The sequence below is a fragment of the Miniopterus natalensis genome, chromosome X, assembly GCF_054644295.1.
Source record: "Miniopterus natalensis isolate mMinNat1 chromosome X, mMinNat1.hap1, whole genome shotgun sequence".
In the NCBI taxonomy this organism is placed as follows: domain Eukaryota; kingdom Metazoa; phylum Chordata; class Mammalia; order Chiroptera; family Miniopteridae; genus Miniopterus; species Miniopterus natalensis.
Genome location: NC_142103.1, coordinates 71011458 through 71028152, shown reverse-complemented (window position 1 = coordinate 71028152; position 16695 = coordinate 71011458). Strand labels below are relative to the sequence as shown.

The window sequence follows — 16695 nt, the reverse complement described above, 5'->3', positions numbered from 1 at the left end:
ACTGTGAAAGCTGCTCTAAACCAGTCCCCTCATATTCTCCTACATAACAAACAGCTCTTTTCCTTCCTAGGCCTTATCACTGTTTCTAGTTAAATAGGCATTTGTGCCATTGTTTCTTCAGTGTCCATCTCCCCCACCAGAACTGTATCTCTTCTGTTTAGACTGTCAGTCTAGGACCTGCCCCAGAACTGTGGAGACTGGCTTTCGGCCCACGGCTCCAAGGAGCAGGATCTCTGTAAAATGTGAGTTCCTGTCCATGAGAGCTGGGCTTGCACAGTCTTGAGGGCCCCTGGGGACATTTTGCCTGGGCTCCAGGAACTGTAACTATTGTTTTAACCTCTCTCTATAAAGTGAGCCTGGGGCCCAGCTCCATTGCTGCCAGGGGCTGGGAGTTTGCAGGGCCTCCCTCTCCTCCTTAAACCTCCTTCCTGCTGTTGCTGGGCAGAGCAGGGAGAGGAGGAGGGAGCAGAGGCTGAGTGAGCTGTTTGTTCAGAGGGGATTGGTTAGACCAGGTGCAGATGCCTAAGGCTGTGGGGGCTGTGATTGGCTGCTACCCCCTCCCCCTACTCCATGTCTCCCTCCACAGAGCCTGGGGGCTGGGACAGCAGAGGGAAGGAGAGGGGGGAGGTGTGGGGGCCCCCAGGACCAGTGTCAGCTCAGCCTAGAAAAGTATGAGCTTGCTGAGGGTCTGAGCTGCCCAGTAGCCTGAAGCTGGCTCTGCCCTCGGATAAACAGCTTGTTCTCCTCACTGCCATTCAGGCTCTCTGATCACAAGGCTGGACACACCATCTCCTCTCTCAGGGGATCTCAGAAGACATGGAGGAGCAGCTTGGTCTTTGCCTCCACCCCAGCCTTTGAGTTCATTCACAAGTGCATGTGCAGGCTCTGCCTCCACTTTTTCCTGGCTCTCCACGGCAGGTCCCAAAGGCCTGGGTCAACCACCCTGCAACTGCCCAAGCCAAGGGCAGAGGCCAGCGGTCCTCCTCTGTTCCTCCCCTCCCTGGGTAAGTGAGAGCTTCTGGGAAAATCCCATACCCACCTCTCCCTGGTCCCAGGCTCACCAGTGGCTCCACACCTCAATCCTATAAGCCAGAGGCATGACCCAGGTCACCAGCCTCTCACACTCACCTCAGCTGTCATGCCCTTCCCTTCTTAGGGAATGTCTCCCTCCCTTCCTCATGAAGAAAATTAAGGACTCCAAGCCAGGCTACTTTGACTGCCAACCCTACGCTCGCTCACACCTCTTCACTCTACTGAAAGACAAAAGCATTCCACCCCAGACTCCATGGACTCCTAACCTCTAGCACCTCCTCTACCACTCAGGTCCCTGCTCTCCAGCCCAACCCACGTACCCTACAAGGTCTTCTTTAGAATAAAAAACAGCTTCTGTGTTTTCCATTCACTCAGACAAACCCCATTGATCCAAATCCCATCCACACTTCAAGCCAGCTTCTCCTCCCTGTAGCATGCCACGGTAATGGTATCGGAACCTGCAAGGGTCTTCTCATCTCCACTTCACTCCTCCGCCCGCCACAGACTGGGTCCCACATCCGCCACACAATGACCCTTTCCTCACTAAAGGCAACAATGACTAGGAGGTTTCCAAACTCAGCAGGTATATTTCAGTTTTCATCCAACTGCACCTGCTTATGAATTTCACAGTTGATTCTTGGTTCTGATTTCTTCAAGAACCTTTTCCCCTGGGATGCTGAGATGGTGAACTCTCCTTATTTTCCTACCAGCTCTCTGGCCCACCTGCTTCAGTCTCTTTCTTGAGCTGCCTTTTCTTCCCCTGTCCTTTAAGCAGTGCTTCCAGTACTTTCCACTCATGGCATGCCTGAAAATGATTATGTTTGTGTAACACAATGGAGGAAAGTGGTGGGAATTTAGAGCTCTGAGCCGCCTGTTGGCAGTTGGTGGGGCTGGACAGCCTGAGGGCCGAGTTCAATAGCTGCTTGCATGGGAATCTCAGCCTTAGCAACTGCCATCCTGGATCTGCTCTTCTGGCTCTATACATTCTCCCTGGGTCATCTGGCCAGCTCTCTTGGTTTCAACTGCCCAATCTCCACTGATGACTTCACATCTCTTTCACCGGTCCAATGTGTTCCACTCTTCCCCCTCTACAACTGCATACCCACTCACGATTGGGCCTGTTCCCTTAGATGCCTGAAGATGTCTCCAGTGGATCCTGCCCAAACTATAAGTTCATTTTCTGTCCCCCACCCCATCCTGCCCTTGCGTGCCTTTGTCATTTAAGGCACCGTCATTCACATGGTCACTCCAGATACAGACCTGAGGGTCACGCCTCAATCCTCCTGTGCCCCTCCTTCCCACATTTGACCAGCCACCAGCTCCTCTGGGTTTCATCTGCTGGGTATCACAGGTCCACCCCTCCTCTTCATCCCAAACATACACAGCCCAAATTCAGGACTTCTTTCTCTCATGTTTCCCTGCTCCTATTGTGGCCCCTTCCATCCATACACTTTTGCAGCTCCTGCTCCATCTGGCCTTTCTACACACAAACCTCATAATGTCATTCCCCCTCTTGGCTCCCTGAGCCTCTCAAGACAATGGCATGTTCCTTATCATGCCCGTGCAGCACTCGCAGCCTTCGGTCTCATCTCTTACCATTTCTTGCCCCTGAAACCAAAGCTCCAGAAACTCCAACCCACTTGTAGTTCCAGACACACCCCTGGATATTTGCAGGCTCCCTTCTTTGTGTCACGCAGCCTTCAGTTTGCTAGAATGCCTTTGCTCTCTCACAGGCCCCCTCCCAACATGGTACACTTCTTTACATTCTTAGAGACCAGGTCAGTCTTTACTTCCTCCAGGAGCCTTCCCTGACCACCTGGTCTCCTCACGATGGCTTCCATCCTAACTCATGTTGTCACTGAAAGAGCACTTCTCATCTCGTGTCAGTATTGACTCTGTGTGTTTCACCCAGAGACAATCAGCAGGGTCTGAGTATGATTCACCTCAGGTTTCCAGCATCAGCCAGCAGTGGGCATGGCACACATTAGCTTCCCAGAGAGTCCTGACTGACTGAATAAAGGAGTGAATGTGCTGCCTTTGAGAGTTGGGCATACTTGAGCAGGAAAGAGAGGTGCATTGAGGGGTTCTTGGGGAGGGATGGCAGAGTCAGGACACGCTGGTTGGGAGTAAAGGTCATATAATTGAATGTGTATCTCCACCGATTCTACCTGCATATCTACTCCAGGCAATGGTGAAAAGGTAAAGAATGAAGAAGCAGATAGATAAATGCCTTAAGGCAAACACCGAGGAACACTAGGTCAAGGCCCCTGCTGCCACCTACTGGCGGGGTACCCTCAGCTCCTGTTCTGAGAGGGCAAATGACTGTTATTGCCCCTCCAGAGCAGGCTGGCTGTGTCACACCCCTGTGCCTCTGCACAAGCTCTTTCTCCTCTCTCTGCATGGAATTCCCACCACCCTATCTGCCCAGGGGGAGGCAGACTCTATTCATTTTTGCCATGCTAATTTAAGGCTAACACCTTTAGGAAGGCTTTCTTAAAACCCTCTTCAGTGGTATCCGCACATCACCCATTCCAGATTTATACACACACTTCGGACATTTTGGGGTTGTTAAGACTCTATGTATCTGGCCCCTTCAAGACTGGGACATCCCGAGGGAGAGTAGATTCTGGGTCCAACTCTTTTCTGAGTTCTCAGAGTCGGTGGGGACAGGACTGGGCTAGAGTAGCTCTGCTCGGTGGAGATGTGCCCACGTATGAACTGATGAATAAATAAGTGCCCGAGGAGAGGTGTAAGCAAAGCATCATGTTAGCCTGAGGGAGAGAGGGGAATTGTGAGTGGGGTTTGGCCATCAGGGAGCTGGCATTTGAGCAAGGTCTTTAAGGACAAGGATACTGACCAGTGGGGGAAGGAGGGAGTAGATATCCCCTGGACGGCACATAGTACGAGCAAATGCTCCTACGCAGATGAATGGCAGGCTCAGGTGTTTGGGGAGAAGGGAGTGTGGTGTGGTGGGTGTGGCAGCTGGAGGGTCACTGGGTGCTGGGGGCAGCGAGAGGTGTGGCGGGAAAGGCAGGCTGGGACCAGGCATCTGAGGCTGCTGTGCAATGGCTCTCACAACGCCAGGGGTCTTTGGGTCAGTGCTACTCGTCCTGTGGCGCAGGAGACCTCTGCTTGTTCTTCATGAGTGTGAGAGCTCAGGGTTCAAGAGACCCCTGTTTAGGAAGATGGCTAAGACAAGGCAAAAGGAATTTTTAAAACTTGGAGATAGCAGGAAACTTCAAAGAACATCAGAGGATCAGAGCTGCAGGTAGTGTGAACCCTAGAGTGTGAGAGACCTATTGCAGGTGAATAGCTCGCTTTCCAAAAGGACTGATTAAGGGTGGGCTATGGCTTGATTCAACCCGGAGGGGATCACTGGGAGCTTGATTCAATTTCCATAGTTGCAGGGCCCCAACCCTTTGGGGGAGCACATGTGCCTTCCCGGGTGCGAAGTCACGTGTTCGTGTCCCTGTTCACCAGTCCTCACTGATCCCTGGGGAAGACGAAACGAGCAACTTGTGGAGGGCAGACTGTTGCCCAGACCTGTGTGACTCCGGAGCTCATGCTCTTTCCCTTCCCCTGGCCCCCTCACCTGCACGTCGCCAACGATGTCCTCCATGACTACATCGTACTGGACCACGAAGTCGGCCATGATGCCTGAGCTGGAGAAGGCAGACTGGTCTTGCAGTGTCGGGCAGAAGGTGACTCGGACACAGGTCTCTCCCCTCTCAATTCTGGTAGATGGGGGCGAGTCAGCCTCACCTGCATGGGTGGGGAGGGTTGGGGTGGGATGGCATGGAGGACCCGCTAGCAGGAAGCCAAGCAAGGGGACGTCACAAGGAGCAATATCTGGGGGGAGGAGGGGGAGGAGTAGCCCCTGCACCACCTGCTGCTCCTCTTGGGTACCCACCCTTCCACCTGCCCAAACGCCTCACTCCTTCCTCTGCAAATCCTAAAACCAAGTCCACCTGCTCTGCCTCTTCCAGCAAGCCCGCCAAGCCTGGCAGACCCGGCCCTCCCTTCAGCTCCCAGGCTCTGGCAGCTTTGCCCTGGCTCACTTGCCGTCCATCCTGAGGCCCAGGGTCATGTCCTCAGGTAGACCAGCAGCCTGCGTCTCCTGCCAGAGAGGCCATGGGTTGTGTGTTGTGTGTTGTGGAGAGAGACAGACACACAGACAGAGCCTAGGTTTCCTCCTATGCCCCTGACTGCTGTGGGAAGTTGCAGTCTATCAGGGTTGTCCTCTGGGGTAGAATTTCATGTATTTTCTTCCCTCTCTGCCTTCTGACTCTCAGAATCACGTGCGTGAATGTGCCTTTTAGCGCCTCATGAAAAAACACACAGATGAATGTCTGGTCCCGGATGTTTGCTGAGCTGGCCATAAGATCGACTCCTCTGGAATTTCTGTCCAAGACAAATGTCCATTTAGACATGTCTCTGTGCCTCTTTTTTTCCAGAAAACGAAAACTTGGGAATTCTGCCACCCACCACCCCCCCTTCTGCTACAGCTGTCAGGAAGTTTAGGGGCAAACTGAGGCCCCATACTCTCTGAGGCGCCCGCTTACATACATTCCCTTGACTTCCTTCCTTTCAGAGGTCTTTGTTCTGTTTTTATCCCCACAGGATTGGCTCTACCCTCTGTTTTAACCTTTAAGGAGCAGGGGGAGGGAGCTGCCATTTTTAGCTTAGGGTGTAAGAGTGCAGGCTCCAAGGACTCAGATGCTGCCTGTGGGGCCCTGGAAAAGTACTCACACTCTCTAAGCCTCAGTCTCCCCATCTGTAGCATGGGAAGGGTAGCTCCTATTTCACAGACAATGGTTGTGGGGATTGAATGAGACTCTATGCAAAGCATTTGCAACCATACTTGGATCTCAGTAGTTGCTCAGTAATTCTAAGGATTGCAGTTATCGACAAATCTTTGTTACTCTGCACCAGTGATTTGCAGGGGGGATTTTCTCACATTCTCACCATGGTCCTGGGCCCCAGATGGCACCTCCTTGTTGTGCAGAAGGAAAAGTGAAGCAGAGCAGTTGAGTGATTTGCCTGCACCCTCACCTTGGAGGATGGTCAAAGCTGGGATTTGAGCCCATGCCTGTGTGTCCCTCTCTCCTCTCCGTGTACCACACTGTCACTCTGGGTTATCAGGGTCAAATTAGGCAGGAACTCCAAGTTAAACAACTGGGTGAGGGTGGCCACATGACATGGGTGAGTTCTCTGTGCCTGTCCACTCCTCCCTCAGAGCAGGTGGGTGGGCCAGGTCAGTGGTGCTCCAACCTGCCCAGACACCAAGCTCACCTGCAGACTGGTCCAAAACAGGTTCTTGGGCCCCTCCCCTACCCACTGAAGCGGACCCCAGAGGGTGGGGTCCAGGAATCTGTGCTTCTAACATAGCGATTCTGATGTGGCCAGTCTGGCCTTCAAATGCCTCTAGATGAACGTTAAAGCCAGGCTGGCAGCCAGGGCAGCTCTCTGGCCCACAGCGCCTGAGATGATATCCTCAAGGACAGCCTGCAGCTTATGCATCCTCCCACTGCCTGTCCATTCGCAGCGGTGCTCCCAGAGGAAAGCACGATTTGGCTTTCAGAGCCCTCAGCATTGTTAACACATGATTTCATTGAGCCCACCCAGCAACCCCTCCCTTAATCTTTATTTTTTCACGAGGAAAATCACAACTCTGAGAAGTTGTTGGACTTGCTGGTTCTCATAGCTTGCAAGGACCAGACCAAGTTTTAACCCTGAATCTTTGGGTCTTAACATGTTCTCTTCTCATTGCTTGAATGGGGCGGGATCTTGTCAGTGAGCACAGAGCAGAAGTGGTACTAGAAGGAAGCCCAGGGAGAAGGGAAAGATTCCCATTCAGGGAAGGCCAGTCTGATGGCTGACCCATAGATCTGCCCACATACTTGTGTGGGTGTTGGTGCGCAGGCGGCTGGTCCTCAGAGGTGGTACGTGAACATAGCCAATGCCCGTCCTTTCTGATACTGTGACCTCTATACTTAGCTTTGTCACCAATTGGCCAGGCCTCAGGCTCACCACCAGCTGGTACTGGCCCTGGTGCCGCTGCAGCAGTTCCTCATAGGCCAGGGAAAAAGTCACCTCTGTGCCTGCTGCCAGGCTGGTGGAGATGCGGAACTTTTCTGATTCCCGGTCCCTGGGCATGAAAGGGAGGAGGGTGGGAAGGGGATGGGATGTCATGAGGGGGAGGGGAGCTATTAGATGACCTAGTTCTGCCCATCCCCACCCTGGCCTCACAGACCGGACAAGGGTTTTAGTTTTTTACCAAGTCTCTTGCCCACAGCTAGTCATCCATTCATTAATCTGTTTCTCTCCCTCATTCACTCCTAAATACTCTTCCTGAGAAATTCTATCTCAGGAATTCTATCATTAGGATACTCTTTCAGTGAAAATCTGAATCTAGAATAGAACAATAAGGGGCTAATGATTCATTTTAGGAAAAGAGTTTTCAATTCACATAGGATTCTTCTTCCCCTTCAAATAGCCCCTCACACCCACCCCTGTTCCATGCTTTAGACTAAGCTTGTCTCGCTTGATGAAACTCTTTTGGAAACTAGGAGGAAACATTGAAGGAACACAATACATTCCCACCAGCAGAATGGAACTCAGTTAGGAAAGGGGATTTGCTTTAGAAAAGGCACTTGAACATAACCTCACCGGAAGGTGCCAATTCTTAAACAAGCCACATCCTGCTGGCAGGAGGAAAGTGGAAATGGAGAAGTAAACTCCCATTTATTGAGCACCTACTCTATCACAGGCCAGGCTAACTCATATAATCTTCATGTAATGCCATGAAGTAGAGATCACTGTCCCCACTTTAGTGAAGTAGAGACTGAGAGCCAGGGAGAACACGTGTAAGGCCCTGATCACACAGCTAAGATGTACCCGCCACGCTTCAGACTGGGTGGAGCGTACCTGGTGGCTACGTGAGCGGCTGTCTTTCCCTGCTGATGGGCTTCCTCATAGATTTTCTTTGCCTGGTGCTTTTCTTTGACGTCTGCAACGTAGACTTTATTGTTGACAGTCCTGATGGAGCGGGAAAGAGGAAGGACAGACAGAGAGAGCAATGAAAAAAGGAAATGATCAGAGAGAGAAAGAGACACATAGGGAAGATGGAGGAGGAGAATGGGGAGAGAAAAAGGGCAAAATAGTACTGTAAAGGCAGAGCGAGGGCAGGGACGAGGGGGGAGGCGAGGGCGTGAAGCAGGTGTGCGGTCACCATCATCTCCGTTTGTCACACGGGGAAATAGAAGCAGTTGGCATATGGCGGATCTGGTGTTAGGACTTCACGTTTCCCAAAGTGTTAAATGAATCCCATGTTTTGGCACATAAAATAATTTTAGGTAGAACACAACCGAACATTTATAGGACAATTGTTATGTTATTAACTGTAATGCATATTAAACATATAAGTAGCACATTGAGCCCAGGAGCTCACAGATATTTTTGCTTAGGATAAGACTAACTAAGGTAGTCTTAAACAGTTTATCTATTTAAAGAAAATATATTAAGTAAATAATATGGTAGTTGGTACAGGCGGTAAAAATTGTGAAAGCAGAATGCTAATTGCTGCAAAGGCATCTGGGCCTGACTAGGGAGAGGTCCTGCACCTCAGGGAGCTCAGAGGCTGCTGGGAGACCAGTGGACTTGTTTACCCCTGTTTTCCCCATTGTTCTAAGGAAGGTAATAGAGTGGAAAGGACCTCAAAGAAGGGAGAGAGCACTTTTGCTCAAGTCTTCAAGAAAGGGTCCTAGAGGATGTGGCTTTGGTGCTGGGCTTGAAAGATAGGGAGGATTTGGATAAATGATCCTCACCAGCCTTGCCTTCTCAGTCTCCTTTTCTGGTTCCTTTTCTTCCTCTATTTTTTTTATTTTAAATTTTAAAAAATTATTGATTTTAGAGAGAGAGGAAGGGAGAGAGAGAAACATCAATTTATTGTTCCACTTATTTATGCATTCATTGGTTGATTCTTTTTTATTGGTTGATTCTTATATTTGCCCTGACAGGGGATCGAACCCACAACCTTGCATACTGGGATGGTGTTCTAGTCAACTGAGCTACCAGGCCAGGGCTCTCTTCCTCTCTTCTTGACCTTCCCTTCTTCTCCCCTCCGATTCCCTTTCTCTGTTCTTTCTACAGTCACTCTCTAGGTGAGGTCATCTAGCCCCACGGTTTTAAATATCATTTATACAGAGATTACTCCTAAATCCATGTATCTCAAGTGTGGACCTATCCCTTGAACTCCAGATCTATATATCCAATTGCTTACTTGGTATCTCCACTAGAATGTCCAATAGGCACCTAAAGCTTAATATATCCAAAACTGAGTTCCTGGTATCTCCTCCACCTCCCCAATCTGCTCCTGCCCTGGTTTTCCTTATCTCAGGAAGTAGTTGTTCAGCTGAAAATCTTAGAGTTGTGCTTGACTCCCTTCTTCCTCTCACACTCCACATCTAATACATCAGGGAATTTTGGCTCTATCTTTAGATACATTCACAATCTACTTCCCACCACTCCCACAGTTGCTACCCTGGTCCAAACTACCAACATCTTTTGCTCAGATAAATGCATTAGCTTCCTAACTGGCCTCCCTCTTTAAAGCGTTGCCTCTTTATTATCTATTTTTTTTTTCACACCAGTAAGACAGATCCTGTTAAATTCTAAGCCAGTGTCCCTTCTTTGCTCAGAGTCTCTGTGGCTCCCATCTCAACTCAGAGTAAAAACCAAAGTCCTCACTAGGGCTCCCATAGCCCTATACAGCCTGGCTCATTGTCACTTCTTTAACCCCATCTCCTCCTACACCTCCCTCATTCATTCTGTGCCAGCCACACTGGCCTCTTTGCTGTTTCTTGAATTTGTTCAGCACACTCCTGCTCGGAGTCTTTGCAATTACTGTTCCTTTTGCCTGGAACACTCTTCCTCCAGATCTTTGCAAATCTTATACCTTCTCTTCTTTCAGGTCTTTGTTCAAATGTCATTTCCTCAGAGAGACATCCTTGATCACTCTAAAATAACACATTCCCACTCACTCTCTATTTCCCTTGCTCTACTTTCTATTTCTTTGTAGCACTTCTCATCCACAAGCTGATCTATATTTCCTTGTCTATTTTTTCCTTGTCTCTTTTCTCCACTGGACTGTGAACTTCTTGAGGGCAGGGCTTTTGTCTGTCTTATTTGCTGCTGTATCTCCAGTGCCTAGAATATAGCTTGGCACACATCAGGCACTCAACAATTATTTGTGGAATGGGCATTCCAGACAGACAGGGAGATAGACAGACAGACAGACAGCAGGAAAACACAGAATGTGTTTCAGGGAACAGCAGTAGTCAGTCAGATTTGGCTGGAGTAGAGGAGCAGGAAAGGAAGTGTGGAGAGAATTTTGGAGTGGTTGGGTAGGCCTGGAGAATAAAGGGCTTTGAACACCAGACTCAGTAAACTCAGGGCCGTGAACACTTTTGCTGTGGAGAATGAGAGTCATGGCTAAATTTCGAAAAGTGGGGGGTTGAGTCAAAGCTAGCCTTTGAGGAGTGACAGGTAGCTCAGTGTCCTAGAGTACATTAGTGAGACTCTGTAAGAGGCAGGAACAACAGTTTCTATTTTACAAGTGGAGAAACTGAGGCACAGGTATTGGGGTGGTGGTGGGGGAGAAAGTTATTTGACCAAAGCAGCAGCTTCTGGGAGCACTTGAGGAGGATACGCAGATTTCAGAAGAGACCACTCAGGCGGGAAGTGTTTCTAGGCAGCTGAAACCGACCAGTGGTTGGACTAGCGTGGGGGTAGGCCTAGCTGGAACCGCCCCAGAGTCTCCTGGGGGGCGTGGGGGTGTAGGGTGGAGCTGGTCTGGCAGCAACACACTGGGGTCTCTGTGTGTGTCTGTTGCCTCCAGCCAGCATACTTTCCACAGAGTCTGCCCAAGAACATTTCCTCCAGCCTGCTTTGCTTAGTTTAAATTTTTTTTTCTTTTGGTGTTTTTTCTATTGAAGCAAAAATCCAAATTCTGCCTGCCTGCTTGGCTCTTGCATCATTTGATCAACAAGCTTTCTGGTTAGCCCCCATCCTCCAAACTTGTTTGCCTTTGGTCCCCCTGGGTCCCCCACATGCAGTGATCCTGGTCCCTTCAAATCTTACCCACATGAAAGTCTTGCTTCCAGGAAGCCCTCCTTGACTACCTCATACCTCTCCCCTGAACTCCTTGGCCAGGGGTACACTTCTCACCTCCTCCAACCAACCTGTCCTCTCTCCAGAGTAGTGCCATCTGTCCATTTAGACTAGGAGGTTCCTGATGACAAAGCCCAGGCTCCAGGCCTGCTGTTGAGGCTCACAGGCTGTTTACTGCAGAAGGCCACCTCCCTCACTCTGGTGAGGGAGTCTGAACAAGGGCTGAAATTCTTCCTGTGCCAGCCTCACCCATCTGCCAAATCTGAATCCCTCTCCTCAAAGCCAAGCACCTTTTTCTAACTCACACTAAGGTCCTATATGGGCTAATGAGCACCGCCCCCCAAACTTCCCCTTATCTACTCCTTCTCCCGTGTTCACCACATCAAGGAAGGCACTGTCATCTACCAGGTCAGACAAGCTGAAACCAGTTTACTCACTACCCATATAGTCAGGCTGTTTCTTCCCTGTTGTGGTCTCTCAAATCCCACTGCCACTGCAGCACTCCAGCCCTCAGCGGCCCTCCCGACTGAGCTCCCTGCTTCCCGGCAGGCCCCACCAATCCACCCCACTTCACTGTCGTCACTCTTTGCTTAAAACTATACTATGTCTCCTCATTATGGGCCACAGTTATTTCTAACGTGAGGTGCTCATGCTCCTTGGGGTGCTGGGGACAAATCATGAGGGTGTGGGAAAGGAATAACATTCTACTTACAGAGTTTTTCTTCCTCATCCTTTATATCTCTGCATATACTTTATAATGTACCTAATATATTTGCTTAGGGTATATTTATGTAATTTATAAATTAACAAATATACATATTTGCGGTGTACATGGTCAACTGTTTCTTAATGGTTGTCCAAACACAAGGTAATGGCTAGATACCTGGTCTGGCATTGGAAGCCCTCCACCACCTAGTCTTTCCTTACTAGAGTAGTCTCATTTCTGACCTCTCTCTGCCCCAGCTTGTGCCCTACACTCCAGTGACACTGAGGTACTTGCAGTTCCCCTAATGAGGGAACATATGCTCCTGTGCTCCTTTCGCCCACACCCCCCAGCACTGCCCTGGCCCTGCTTGCGTGGTGAACATCTCATATTTCAAGCCTCAGTTTAGGTGTCTCCTTTGTGAGGCTTTCTCTGACTGTCTAGGGGTAGGGAACTGAGCACTGTCTCTTGATAGGCCTCACCAGTCCTACCACCCTGTATTCACACTTCTCCTTATTACCAGCACACTTTATTAATATTATCCGCTTGCTTTTTCAGGCCCCCACTAGACCATGTACTCTTTGGGAGCAGGGACCATGTGCAATTCATCTTCCTCTTTCCGTAGTACCCAGTGCAGTGTAAGTCACACAGTCTACATTGGTAAGTGTTTGTTAAAAAAATAATCCAGCTAATATTATCAAGGACTTATTATGTGCCCAGCACTGATTTTAGCATGTATTTTCGCATATATTAACTCACTTAATCCTTGCAGATGGGTTCTAATTTTATCTCCACTTTACCAATGAGCCTCTGAGAAGTAAAGTAACTTGTCCTGAGTCCTATAGCAGTCAGAACCAGGATTCAAACTCAAGAAGTCTGATCTCAGAGTGCATGCTCTTCGTCACTGTGCTCTGCTAAAAAACAAAATAATGAACGAATGTGCACGCGAATGAATGAAGCAGTGAGTTTGGAAGCAGACTTACATAGTGAAATTGGAGATAAAGGCGAGGCGAGGCAGATCCAGGTCAAAGGTGGCTTCATGGGCCTCAGCATGTGGATTGAACAAGACGGAAGTGACCAAGGTGTGGGCATAGCGGGAAACCACAGTAGAACGCATGGAATAACTCGTCATCAACAGCTGGGAAAGAAGGCAGGGAGGTGGGTTAGCTAGACTGTATCCTTGGCCTAGATAGACTAGTACTTGGGCACCGAGGACTCCTGGATAGGCCTGAGGGTACAAGTGGAGAAACTGAGGTCTAGAGAGGGAAAACAATCTCTATCATCCATTTCGTGGATCTGCCTAATGTTTCAGTGAGCTTTACCAAGTCTCAGAATCAAAGACTCACAGAATATCACAAATCAAGGGATCTTTGAATAAGTGTGTCTCCAATTTTAATGTACACATAAATCTCCTGGAGACCTTGTTAATATGTAGATTCTCATTCAGCAATTTTCTGGGGTGGGGCCTGAGATTCTACCTTTCTAACAAGCTCCCAGGTGATGCTAATGCTGCAGATCCATGGATTTTCCTTTGAGAAACAAGGCTTTAGAATGTAATAGAGCAACCCTGGCCGGGTGGCTCAGTTGGTTGGAGTGTCATCCCATGCACCAAAAGGTTGCGGGTTCGATTCCCGATCAGGGCACATACCCAGGTTGTGAATTTGATCCCTGGTCAGGGCACCTGTGGGAGGTAATCGATCAATGCCTCTCTCTCTCTTCCTTACTCTCTAAAAATTAATAAAAACACATCCTCGGGTGTTTGGCACAGAGTGTGGCTCTTCCTCTTTAAGATCTCAGGTATAAAGAATTGTACTTGACAAGCGCAATCATACAACTAAAGCATAATGAGCATTTGGCATCCATAATCTTATTTAATCTCCACATTGGCTCTATGAACTATGTACTATTATTGCCCACATTTTATGGGTGTGTCAACTGCCCAGAGACTGAGGTCACAGCAAGTAAGATACCGATCTTCTCTTTCATCTTTCCTGAAGCCATCATCTCTCCATCTACCCACACATTACGCACACTTAGTTTATTCTCAGTGTGGAACAGTGGGAAATGAGGGCATTTGGGACAAGATGTACTTAGGTTCAAATTCTGGTTCTGCCACTTCCTAACTGTGTCCTAACCTCTGAGCCTTTGTTTCCTCCTCTATGTGATGGGCTTAATCGAGCCTACCTCACTGGGATGCTGTCAGGACTAAATGAAATCATAACTCTAAAGTTCCTAATGCAGCATCTGACATATGCTCAGCGAATAGTAACTCTTTCCTCTGGTCCTAGATTACCAGTCATGGATCTGAGGAAACAGACTGAATAACCTTCTCCTACCCCCCCCCCCCAAGGAGCTAATTTCCTTACAAATCCCAGAGCTTTGTTCCCTTATCCCCAAACTGACCTTTGTGCTTGATGAGGGGGGATCAGGAGGTCCCTGGTATGTCATTTCAAGGAGAATAGTCAGAAAAAAGCTGACACAGATGAGGCACCTCCACCCAGACATGATGCCACCTCTAGCCTGGGTTGTTCACGTCCAGAAGGTCTGAGCCCAGTGTCCAAACTCTTGCTCTTTTAAACCTCCAGGTATCCCTTCTCTTGAGAGGGAGGGAGTATCCTGAAGGGTGGGGAAGTCTCTGAATGTAGCATTGAGGCCCACACAAGCCAGGATTGTCCAAGAGCTGGGGCTGGCACCTTGCCTGGAGAGGGGCCAGTCCATGCCTCCCTTTTTCCCCTCATCCAGCTGTAAGATGAATGGAAACTAAACATACTAGAGTGTTGGGTTTGTCTGTTTGCTATGTTGGCTCAGGGTGGGGTTTTTCTTTCCTATAAACATCCACAGGAGCCCAGTAACTGAGGCCAGAGAAAGGTCACTTAGCATTGATCATCTTAAAAAGGTAGCAGATACAAGAGACGGGTTGGTGGGGCAAGGCCCCAATCCTGGTCCTTCCTGGCACTGACTTTAACCTTGAGACAGGAGGGACTTACTTAGGGTCCCCTAAAAATTAGGGGTCCCACAGGCATGAGACTTACAGTCTCCAGAATAGTCAGAGGCCAAGACAAGCTAGGGCAAGACTGAGAATATGACAAAGTGGTTCAAAATAGAAGTACTGAATTCAAACCATCTGGACTTGAATCTCAGTTCTGCTACTTACTGACTGTAATATTGAATAAGTTAATTAACTGCTTTGTGGCCTTAGTTTCCTCATCTATAAAATTAGGATAAAAATAGCATCTACTTCATAAAGTTGTTAGGAATATTGAGGCTGTATTTTTGGAATGCTTGGCACATTGTAAATGTTCAGTACATATCAACTGCTAGGACTGGAGTGGGATGAGACCTGATTGAAATAAAAAAATATGGGGTGGCTCCTGTCCTTCCAGAGACCTAGGTGGGGGAGAAGTGAGGTGATGCCAAGTTGATAGGCGTCAGTCTGTCTGTAGGAACCAGGAGATGCTCTGGACTGTGTCTGCAGGTACTGTGGAGGGTGACAGAGGAATGGAGCTGAGAAAGTGGAAGTTCCTTGAAGTTCTGCATGCAGGACATTAGCACCAGTCAGAACCTCTTTCCACCCACATAGGGTACATGCAGCTATAGCACTTTCAGTCAAAATCTCTAATGGCATTTTACAAACTGTGTGGGGAACACTCCAACTTGTTCTAGGGCATTCGATACCACAGAACAAAGCCTTCTCATTCTGCTATTTGGGCGACTCATTATCTGTCAGTTGCCACCTCCCCCAAGTCCACACTAATTTTTTTTTGGTCAGAATTTTCTCATGGGGGACAGCGCTAGCTAGAAAGTAGCCTGATTACACAATAACAGAGAAACCCACATTGGCTACCTTTTCCCTTAACTAGGATAACCAAGCATTCTCAGGAAAATTAAGGGAGCTTGTAGCGTGACTAAAATAAACAAATAGAACTACTAAGCCCAGAGCAATACTGGAATCTTGGAAACAAAAGAGAATTTCAGGAAAGAAAGATAATATCCTCAACCCAAACGAGAAGATACGTCATGAATGAAACAACAACTAGATGTCACAAAACAGCTACAATCAGAGAAAAGAAAGAATCCTTAGATATGGAAAAGAAGTTGCTGAAATTAAAAAAAAAAAATCAATAGAAGGTCTGGGAAATAAAATTAAGAAATTTTCCCAGAGTGTAGGGCAAAAACCAAAGAAACACAAAGAATGAAAGAAAATTTAAGAGACAGAGATTAACCCAGCAGTTTCAACGTCTGAATAATAAGAGTTCTAGACAGAGAGAAGAGAAAAAAATGAAGGATAATTTGTCAAAAACATATTAGAAGTTAATTTTCCAAAGCTGAAGAAGGATCTGCAGAACAGGTGCCCAGAACAGCAAACCCAGGAAACAGTGGTTCCAACCCAAGCAATTACTATTGCAGCAGCCTCCTCACTGGTCCTCTGGCTTCCCCCTTTGTCGTCCCCCGCTCCACCCCCGACCAGTATATTTTCACAACAACAAAAAGGATCCTTTTAAAACCCAAGTCAGATCTCCCACCTCTGCTCAAAACCCTCCTGTGACTATATTCCCTATGCTGTACTTTACATCCCCGTGACTATTTTGTAACTACCAATCTGTACTTCTCAATCCCTTCACCTTTTTCACCCAGCCCCCCAACACCCCTCCCCTCTGGCAACCATCGGTCCGTTCTCTGTACTTATGAGTCTGTTTCTGTTTTGTTTGTTCCTTTATACATATTTTTAGATTCAACATATAAATGAAATCATAAACTGTGTGGATACTGGAAATATCATGGGGAACACT

At 48.3% G+C, this 16695-nt stretch overlaps 1 protein-coding gene across 1 annotated transcript in view; it reads right to left on the bottom strand.

Moving 5' to 3' along the window:
* The window catches only part of ITIH6 (inter-alpha-trypsin inhibitor heavy chain family member 6), a 30047-nt gene extending 15600 nt beyond the window's left edge, over nt 1-14447 (bottom strand). Inside the window, exons 1-5 of the mRNA XM_087813653.1 lie at nt 14309-14447; nt 12889-13043; nt 7960-8070; nt 6933-7180; nt 4625-4794 (exon numbers count right to left, since the gene is read on the bottom strand). Coding sequence (XP_087669779.1) covers nt 4625-4794; nt 6933-7180; nt 7960-8070; nt 12889-13043; nt 14309-14410 — 786 coding nt within the window. The 5' untranslated portion in view covers nt 14411-14447. The remainder of the gene's footprint in view (nt 1-4624; nt 4795-6932; nt 7181-7959; nt 8071-12888; nt 13044-14308) is intronic.
* Nucleotides 14448-16695: the final 2248 nt, after the last annotated feature.